This window comes from Euprymna scolopes, chromosome 7 (genome assembly GCF_053919585.1).
Source record: "Euprymna scolopes isolate OS-2025 chromosome 7, ASM5391958v1, whole genome shotgun sequence".
Classification (NCBI taxonomy): domain Eukaryota; kingdom Metazoa; phylum Mollusca; class Cephalopoda; order Sepiida; family Sepiolidae; genus Euprymna; species Euprymna scolopes.
The window spans coordinates 106,471,627-106,482,625 of NC_136488.1; the positions used below are offsets into that span (position 1 = coordinate 106,471,627).

At 27.6% G+C, this 10,999-nt stretch overlaps 1 protein-coding gene across 1 annotated transcript in view; it reads left to right on the forward strand.

The window, feature by feature from the left end:
* LOC145280311 (doublesex and mab-3 related transcription factor 3, truncated-like) overlaps nucleotides 1–10,750 on the forward strand; it is a 46,640-nt gene extending 35,890 nt beyond the window's left edge. The window contains exon 2 of the mRNA XM_080132081.1: nucleotides 9,876–10,750. Within this exon, the coding sequence (XP_079988207.1) occupies nucleotides 9,876–10,750 (875 nt within the window). The remainder of the gene's footprint in view (nucleotides 1–9,875) is intronic.
* Nucleotides 10,751–10,999: the final 249 nt, after the last annotated feature.

Sequence of the window (10,999 nt, forward strand, 5' to 3'; positions counted from 1 at the left end):
AAATATGTTTGTAAATTAATTTTCAGCATTTTACAACAGTTTTTTTTTTTTTTTTTTTTTTATTATTATTATTATTATTATTATTATTATTATTTTTATTATTATTATTATTATTATTATTATTATTTTTATTATTATTATTATTATTATTATTATTATTATTATTATTATTATTATTATTATTATTATCTATTTTGTGTTATATCAGTCTGTACTGTCTGTGTATCTGATTGTCGAAATTGTTGAAGCGAAATAAGTGTTGTTCAGTACGTTTAAGAAATGTGAATATCGTGAAATTTCAGAAAGTGATATTTTGTTTAGATTTTATAAAATTAACTGCGGTATAATTACAAACAAAAATATTTTCACGAATATCTCTTTACAAAAAGCCAATTGAATAAACTATTTAAATGATTCAATAAGTATCTAAATTTGATTCAAAGAAAATAGTGATTTTAAAATCAAAAGCTTAAATTGTAAAGTTTATTTGTAAAGTTTATTTAAAAATTCATCACTTCACTTTTTCGAATGAAAGATTTTCATCTTTCTGATGCTGACAACAAAACTCATTCCATATTCATGTTTGTTTTATTTTTAGTTTTAATTTTTTCGGAGAATCTCATATCGCTTAATCCTGTCTGACTGGGGTGAATTTTATAAATAAATATTTTTCTTCATTTTCTCATTACAAATAAACTTGGGATTTATTAAATAAAAACTTTCGTTAATCATACATTACATACATTACATACATTACATTTCATAACGTTTTTATTTGAGAATCGTGAGTTGTGTGATACTCTTCTTCTCTACTGTGGCATTTTTAGTTTTGTGCTTTTTTTTACCGAACATTAAAACGTGACCTCATGTGGAGGCAAGTAAATACAGACATTTCAACATAATGCGAGAAGAGTTCGAATTTCTCAACAAGTTATTTTATGGTGTAGAGGAAGTAGGGAAAGCGCCGGCTCCGTTTTTAATGGCAAGAGTGAGTTTTTTTTATGTAGAAGCGTATGGGGGTGGGGGAGCCATCTCAAATTTTAGGGATAGTAAAAATCGCTCCCAAACTAGTGGAGCGAGTAAAGACCTAGTTTAAAGTAACATTATGAATTTGTCGATCTTATTGAGTCAAACAAATGTTCTTCGATTATTCAGACTTTTATTTTCGTCTTTTTATTATTTTCATAACGTTTTGGCCGATGTAATCTCCGCATCTTTTGATCTTAGGATTCTTTATGGACTCGTGATGTAATAGTTTAAGGGCATTGATTAACAAACAATTCTAAATAACAGTTTTCTTGGAGTTGTAAGTTCAATTCTTGCTACAAGTAATAATAACTAAGATTAACAAAACTTAACACATTTTCCCGATCATGGTTAACAGAATGAAAACAATTTACACTCATGGATTGAATAAATGGTTTAGTTAGAAATTCTGTAGAGGTTCTCAAGTTTGACATAAAGTTCATATAGCTGCACTTGCAGAAGGTTGGAAGTTACATCGGTCAAAACGTTGTAAAAATATCAACTAAAATGATACAAATTGTACAAATTCTAAATCTTCATTTCAGAAATTCGGTAATTCAGAAAATATTTTCCCAAATCTTTCTTCTATAGCAAAAGTGTATTGAATTATTTTTAGTGTTAGGATTTATTTACGAGTTATTTTCTGAGGAGTAAAAAAAAATGAACGCGATTTTTGTGTATAAAATAAATCGAAATATATATTTTGATACTTGGACTGCATTAACTTAACACAAAACCATTTCAGTCATAACGTTATTGTAAACATGAAGCAAAACGTTTCCAATTCGTATGAATAAACTTTAACAATTCATATGAATAAACATTAACAATTCATATACATTAACAATTCATATGAATTGATAAACATTAACATTTTATATGAACAGATAAACATTAACATTTTTGTAATTTCAATACAAATCCATTTATCTCGTCACCATAAGAAAAAAAGAAGAAATAATTTGACCTTTTCACTTGACATTTAGAAATCGATCGCAGTTTGCTGAAAATTAAGTTGGTCTCTATAAAGAAAATATTTGTTCAGAAATAAAACTATACTATAAAATATTTGTTCAGAAATAAAACTATACTATAAAATATATGTTCAGAAATTAAAAATACACTATAAAATATTTGTTCAGAAACAAAACTATACTATAAAATATTTGTTCAGAAACAAAACTATACTATAAAATATTTGTTCAGAAATAAAACTATACAATAAAATATTTGTTCAGAAACAAAACTATACTATAAAATATTAGTTCAGAAATAAAACTATACTATAAAATATTTGTTAAGAAAGAAAACTATACTATAAAATATTTTTCAGAAACAAAACTACACTATAAAATATTTGTTCAGAAACAAAACTATACTATGAAATATTTGTTCAGAAATAAAACTATACTATAAAATACTTGTTCACAAACAAAACTATACTATAAAATATTTGTTCAGAAATAAAACTATATTTTAAAATATTTGTTCAGAAATAAAACTATACTATAAAATTTGTTCAGAAATAAAACTATACTATAAAATATTTGTTCAGAAATAAAACTATACTATAAAATATTTGTTCAGAAACAAAACTATACGATAAAATATTTGTTCAAAAATAAAACTGTATTATAAAATAGTTGTTCAGAAATAAAACTATACTATAAAATATTTGTTCAGAAATAAAACTATACTATAAAATATTTGTTCAGAAACAAAACTATACTATAAAATATTTGTTCAGAAATAAAACTATACAATAAAATATTTGTTCAGAAACAAAACTATACTATAAAATATTTGTTCAGAAATAAAACTATACTATAAAATATTTGTTAAGAAATAAAACTATACTATAAAATATTTGTTCAGAAATAAAACTATACTATAAAATATTTGTTCAGAAACAAAACTATACTATGAAATATTTGTTCAGAAATAAAACTATACTATAAAATATTTGTTCACAAACAAAACTATACTATAAAATATTTGTTCAGAAATAAAACTATATTATAAAATATTTGTTCAGAAATAAAACTATACTATAAAATTTGTTCAGAAATAAAACTATACTATAAAATATTTGTTCAGAAATAAAACTATACTATAAAATATTTGTTCAGAAACAAAAATATACGATAAAATATTTGTTCAAAAATAAAACTGTATTATAAAATAGTTGTTCAGAAATAAAACTATACTATAAAATATTTGTTCAGAAATAAAACTATACTATAAAATATTTGTTCAGAAACAAAACTATGCTATAAAATATTTGTTCAGAAACAAAACTATATTATACAATATTTGTTCGGAAATAAAACTATACTATAAAAAATTTGTTCAGAAATAAAACTATACTATAAAATATTTGTTCAGAAATAAAACTATACGATAAAATATTTGTTAAGAAACAAAACTATACTATAAAATATTTGTTCAGAAATAAAACTATACTATAAAATATTTGTAAAGAAATAAAACTATACTATAAAATATTTGTTCAGAAATAAAACTACACTATAAAATATTTGTTCAGAAACAAAACTATACTATAAAATATTTGTTCAGAAATAAAACTATACTATAAAATATTTGTTCAGAAACAAAACTATACTATAAAATATTTGTTCAGAAATAAAACTATATTATAAAATATTTGTTCAGAAATAAAACTATACTATAAAATATTTATTCAGAAATAAAACTATACTATAAAATATTTGTTCAGAAATAAAACTATACTATAAAATATTTGTTCAGAAACAAAACTATACGATAAAATATTTGTTAAGAAATAAAACTGTATTATAAAATATTTGTTCAGAAATAAAACTATACTATAAAATATTTGTTCAGAAATAAAACTATACTATAAAATATTTGTTCAGAAACAAAACTATACTATAAAATATTTGTTCAGAAACAAAACTATATTATAAAATATTTGTTCAGAAATAAAACTATACTATAAAATATTTGTTCAGAAATAAAAATATACTATAAGATATTTGTTCAGAAATAAAACTATACTATAAAATATTTGTTAAGAAACAAAACTATACTATAAAATATTTGCTCAGAAGCAAAACTATACTATAAAATATTTGTTCAGAAATAAAACTATACTATAAAATATTTGTTCAGAAACAAAACTATACTATAAAATATTTGTTCAGAAATAAAACTATACGATAAAATATTTGTTCAGAAACAAAACTATACGATAAAATATTTGTTCAGAAATAAAACTATACTATAAAATATTTGCTCAGAAATAAAACTATACTATAAAATATTTGTTCAGAAATAAAACTATACTATAAAATATTTGTTCAGAAATAAAACTATACTATAAAATATTTGTTCAGAAATAAAACTATACTATAAAATATTAGTTCAGAAATAAAACTATACTATAAAATATTTGTTCAGAAATAAAACTATATTATAAAATATTTGTTCAGAAATAAAACTATACTATAAAATATTTGTTCAGAAATAAAACTATACTATAAAATATTTGTTCAGAAACAAAACTATACTATAAAATATTTGTTCAGAAATAAAAATATACTATAAAATATTTGTTCAGAAACAAAACTATAATATAAAATATTTGTTCAGAAACAAAACTATATTATAAAATATTTGCTCGGAAATAAAACTATACTATAAAATATTTGTTCAGAAATAAAACTATACTATAAAATATTTGTTCAGAAATAAAACTATACGATAAAATATTTGTTAAGAAACAAAACTATACTATAAAATATTTGTTCAGAAACAAAACTATACTATAAAATATTTGTTCAGAAATAAAACTATACTATAAAATATTTGTTCAGAAATAAAACTTTACTATAAAACAATTATTTGTTATATTAATATCAAAGCAATCATTGATTAAAAAACAATAATGAATAATTCTTAATTAATACTATGTATTTATTGAGTACCAATATGGAAATTAGTTAACCTGTCTATCGATGTCACAGTTCATACGCAATATATTAAAAGATGGCGCGTCTATTGTATAAAGTTGAATTAACTAGAGCATTCTGACGTTAGTACGAGAAATTGGTCAAATTGTCTCACCTGTAATATAAATCACACCTGTCTGTTTAAATATGGTTATGTATGTATGTTTGTTTGTTTGTATGTCTGCCTTAAACTTTAGACCGAGGCCACAGATTTTCACGAGATTGGAATCGTTTTGAAGCTCGTCCCTTCGGACGATAAATATCGAAAAATTGGCTAAAAACATTAATTGCTTCACCCTCAACTGGGCACTTTTCTACACGGAGGTGTCGCTATTTTCACCGATATTTTCGAAAGTTATAGCCTCTTTTTGATTGACTAGCCTTAATTTAAACCTTCGCCACTTCCGGTTTGACGATGGACACAACAGCAAAGATGCCACGTTTTCTTTTTCACGTTCTTTTCCCCCCTCGCAGTACGGGTTCGAGCCTACCTGCCTACTAACACTTTATCTTTTTTTTTTATCTCAATACTCACTTCCAAACACCCGGGCAACGCCGGCCACCCAGGCTAGTCGTTTAGAAGAAAACAATTTTAGAAAATAAGCGAACGTAACTATTTTTTAATCAGCAAACTTAAATATTAATGAAAGTAAATGATTAAATAAATCTTTAAACGTCTATTATTTAACACGAGGAAATGATTAATTTAAACATAATTTTTAAAAAATATATTAAGAGCATGTAAAGTTAAATATTTTGATTCTGTGCCAACACAAATATATTTTTTATTATAGTAGGCGTCCCAAAGCATCTAAAAATACTGGAAAATCATGTTTTTTATGATAAATGTTCTTGAAACTTTTACTAAATAGCAATTCCTAAATTTACGTTAAAAGATTCAGAATTAGATTCTTGATATTTAACGAACATTTTATCTTATTTGAATCATTTTTAAAAAATCTTGTTTAGATTTTAATTTTGCGTCACCTAAATAACGCCTATTTTCTGAAGTATGGCGTCTATAAGCGGAAAAATACAATACTTTTTAGTGGTGAAATATTTTTTTTCTGTGTTTCTCTGTTTTATTTATGTACTAGTGATATTCTATTAAGTATGTGTTATAATGTTATCAGTTTTATTATTTAATTGTGAAAACTAACGGATGGTAACTGCTATACACGAATCACCCTCACCTTCCCGAAAAAAAATATTTGCAATTTTCATTGCAAAAATTATATTCAATATTTTTAATGACATACAATAGATAGATGAAATCTCAATATTTTTAGCTTAATATGTGAATATATTTTATTTAATAACAAAACACATTCATTCTGTGAGAATTTCCAATTTATTTAATTTTTAAAACATCTCTAAAAGGTACCAATGACTTCCTATATGACATTTCTTACAAAGAAAACCAAAATATGAAAAAGCTACAAATATTTTGTCGTATTACTGGATTTAAATTTCAAAATGTTAAACATCCGATTGATTGAGTGTTCAATTTAGATTATCTATCTACTTATGCTTTGACATTGATATAAAAAGTCTACTTTTTCTATTTCAAAATTCTTAAATCGACTTAATATACTCAGTCATGGATATATATTTCTCTCTCGCATACGCACACGCACATATATATATGTGTGTGTGTGTGTGTGTGTGTGTGTGTGTCAGAGAGAGAGAGAGAAATAGATATATATAGATGGACAATAGGGTTAGATAGATATTTAGATATATACATAAAAGTGGCTTTTTTGTATGTACGAAACTTCTCTATCAAACTCCTCACTAAATATTTGGTCTACAGACTTGAAACTTAATATATAGGGTATTCGGACCTCGAAAACACTTTTGCTTGTGTGTTTAGCCTGGAGAAATAGTTGTTAAGGGGTCAAAATTGAAAACAAAACAGTTGACCTGAGCAGGAGCAAATCAAGTAACTTCTGAGCATGCGTACACATACATTCTTAGCTTGAAATCGCTTACTTTTTATCCTTTTTATCCATATAGGGTGGTAGTTCAGACGGCAGTGACGAAAGCCGAAACGCTAAATAACAACTAAGATTGCAGCGCTACATGTATTGGTTTTGATTCCAGCTGATGCCACCGAAGTCATTTTTTAACCTTTGAAATCATTACTATTGGGAACAATATAATAATAAATACAGAATTGGTTCTATAATTATAAATTATAATTATAAATTATAATTATAAATTATAATTTATAATTATAATTATAAATTATAATTATAAATTATAAATTATAATTATAATTATAAATTATAATTATAAATTATAATTTATAATTATAATTATAAATTATAATTATAAATTATAATTTATAAATTATAATTATAAATACGAAATCTGCATGATTTAAAATATATTTAAGCGAGGGGCTGCAATACACCTATAAAGTTCAGTTTTTTTGTTGGACTTACATGTATATTAAAAGCCTACTTTTTCGATTTAAAAATTCTTAAACTGAAATTCTTAATATGCTCTGTAATGGATATGCGAGCGACATCATGAAGATAAACTAATTTGCATATTCCCTTAAAAGACAAATTTTGATTAATTAATTATTCATTTTTTTTTTAGGTTTCTTACTGGATGATTGGTTTCATTTAATTAATTAGTTCTATTTTCTTTCTTTTTTTTTTAGAAAGGAGTCACCCCTTATCAAAGCCCGGAGGCTTTTCGAGGATAAGGGTTGAGAGTGCACGGAAGACAATAGGAAAATACTGTAGTAATCGTTAGTTGTGGAAATCTGATTAATTGGATTACTTAAGGAGACGGTCCACCAAGAATTTGTTTAGGTTGGACTTGAAGACGACCATATTGTAGTCAGGTGGAACAGAGTTCCACAGGCGTAAGTTCTGTTCATGGAATCTACGCTTAGGTTTAGGCACATATAAAGACTGAGAGAAATTATTGATAGTGGTTTCAATTAGACGAGTGTTTTTCGTGAAAGTCAGGCAAGGGAGGACCATAGATTGGAGCTCAGACAAGAACTTGCCATGAAAACGATAAAGCAGAGACAGGCTCGCAAGAGGTTGCAAGGAAGAGAAAAGGGCATCCCCTACTAGGCTACGAAGTCTATTTTGAATTCTGTCAAGGCAGGATAAGAGCTTCTTGCAGCTCCTGTCCCGATGCGGACAACAGTACTCTATCCTTGGGTGTGCTTGGCTCTTTTCTATATTGTGTATAATTGCGTTACATTTAGGATGGAAAAATTCTAGTGTGTGTGTGTGTGTGTGTGTGTGTGTGTGTGGATGTGTGTGCGTGCGCGCGCTACAATTTTTTTTTCATACTAAATACTACGCAATTATTGTCGCGACTTTAAGAAATAAAAATACATTTTTAAAGTTGAGCACTGTCTTGATCGTAAACTGTCGCACTGATGATTTCGTAAACGTGAAACACTAGTCTATGTAGGTATATAAAATAATTATGCGCAACAGTTTCTACCAAACTCCCATTTCAATTTTTGTTCTACAGACTTATTGACCTTTATTTGGATCTGTGGAACAAATTTGATTTGTTTTAAGCCAGTAAAAATAGCAGCTAAGGGATCAAAATTGAAAAAAAAAAAACAACTGGATCTTGGCAGGAGTAAGTAGACTAACTTATTATTTCCACGCATGCGCAATATACATTTATGCGTTGAAGTCACTTAATTTTGAACATTTTCTTATCCAGCTGTCGATGTCTCAAATGGGAATGACTAAGTCTGGAGCGCTATGTTTTTGTTTCGATTCTAGCTGATGGCCCTCAAATCATGTTTTTTTAAATTTTGAACTGATTATAATATATTTGGTGCGATAAAATTACCAATAAAGAATTTTCTCTACAATAATAAATACGAAATGTGCATAAATTAAAATGTCATATTTAAGCGCATTTTACAACCAGACAACGCCGAGCGGCCTGCTAGTATTCCAAAAAAAATGTTAAAAAATCAATCGGTGTGAGGAGTTCAATTTGTTGTTATAAAATCATCGTAAAATGAATATTGACTTTATAATCGGTGTAACATTTTTCAAATCCCTACCGTAAAATTAAACAATTTTATCTTACAACTTTTTAATTGAATCTTACTTACTTTTGAACCTTCTTTATAACAAAAGAATAAGTTATTTTTAAAAAAAATGTCCCAACTGAAATAATTTTTTATCATCATCATGTCAGGTTTGGTTTTGATCAGTTCAGTCGTGTGAGCTATTGGAGAGTATATATATACATAGGTTAGGATATTGACCTTTGACCTTAACCTTGAAAGATGGTGCGCACCATCCCTAGGTGAGAACCATTATCATGGCAGATTTGGTTATGATCGGTTTAGTGGTTTGGGCTGTAGAATAGTTGTAAACACAGATAGAGAGAGAGACATACACACACACGCACACTACTACTTTATATATATATATATATATATATATATATATATATATATATATATATATATATATATATATAGAAAAGAGCCAATATATATATATATATATATATATATATATATATGGTATTTACCATCTGCATTACGATGAAAATAAAATATATGATTTGTTAGCAGGAGTTTCTTGGGTTATTTAAGAGTAACGCAAGGGTAAAACTATTGAAAAATCTACATAGTGAATTTTTTTCGTTTTTTTTTTTTTTGTTACTTTTTCTAATATTTCGCTAGAATTTAGGTAGATAAGCACTATCACATGTTTGATTTTAATTGTAAACTTTTTTCTCGCTTTGTTTATGTGTACGTATGTGTGCGTATGTTTCTTTGTTTTATGAAGATAGTCAAATGTAATTTATGAACTCAGCGTTTTGTGATTAATATTCTGTCTATTTCAGATCCACATGGGACCAGTTCAGATTTGGATACTTCAAGCGAACATAGTCAAGAGACATTTCCCGCCATTTCCTCATTGAAGGCGGATCACGTGGTGCGTGGGTTCAACGACAAAGCGAAGCACAACTCCAGTAAAATCCCAACGCCAAACGATTTTCTCATGATGCCGACAGCTTTTAGACCGGGACGACTAAACAACTTAGAAATATTGGAGAGGGTTTTCCCGTTGCAGAGAAAATCCGTTCTCGAACTTGTTCTGCAGGGTTGCAACGGAGACTTAGTTAAGGCCATAGAACACTTCCTGTCTGCCCAAGATACGCTTATTGCGCAACATCATTATCATATGAATAGCAACAACAACCCACACGGCCACGAAGTTAACCATACGCAGAATTCGCCGCATCCTTATTTGAACGGTTCTTCGTTTCGGCCCGTGAATCGGCACAAACTAACACTCGGTGGTCTTAAATCCGCCTTTACACCCCTCTCACCCCTCGCCGCTTTCAACGGGTTGCACTCGGCGTTCAGGCCGCACGTCTCCACCTTAACGCCCAACATCTTTCGTCATCAGTTTTTGTCGCACCATCACCATCACCAACACCAGCACACATCGGGAGAGATTCTATCCCCCTCATCTCAGATTGCCTATCAGAATATAAGCAGCATTCCAACTTCCTCTCTCACGGGGATCGCCGTCGCCTCCCCGTTTTCATTGCAATCTTATCGAACGGTCACTATAGAGAACTCTGCTATTTCCAAAATGGCGGAACAAAATGATAAAAAAAATCTCACGGAATCCGATCGTATATCAAATAAGTGGGATGACAATTCGCCGACCACCCACAGCGGTGCTAACAGCGTCAAAGATGGAGACTGAGAAACAATTTAGAAGACTTCACTGCCCCCCCCCCTTTCCTATGAAACACTATTGTTTTGTGTAAATACTGATAAAATCCAAACCGTATGATTTGTTTTAATTTTTTTATGTAGAGATTATTATTTCCATTGCTTTTCTTCATACCAGACGATTGTACTCATAAACGTTGATATTTATATTTATACTATGTTTCGACTAATATGCCCTCGGTTCTTCTTCATGTGCATTGCTTATTAAAAAAAAAATAAG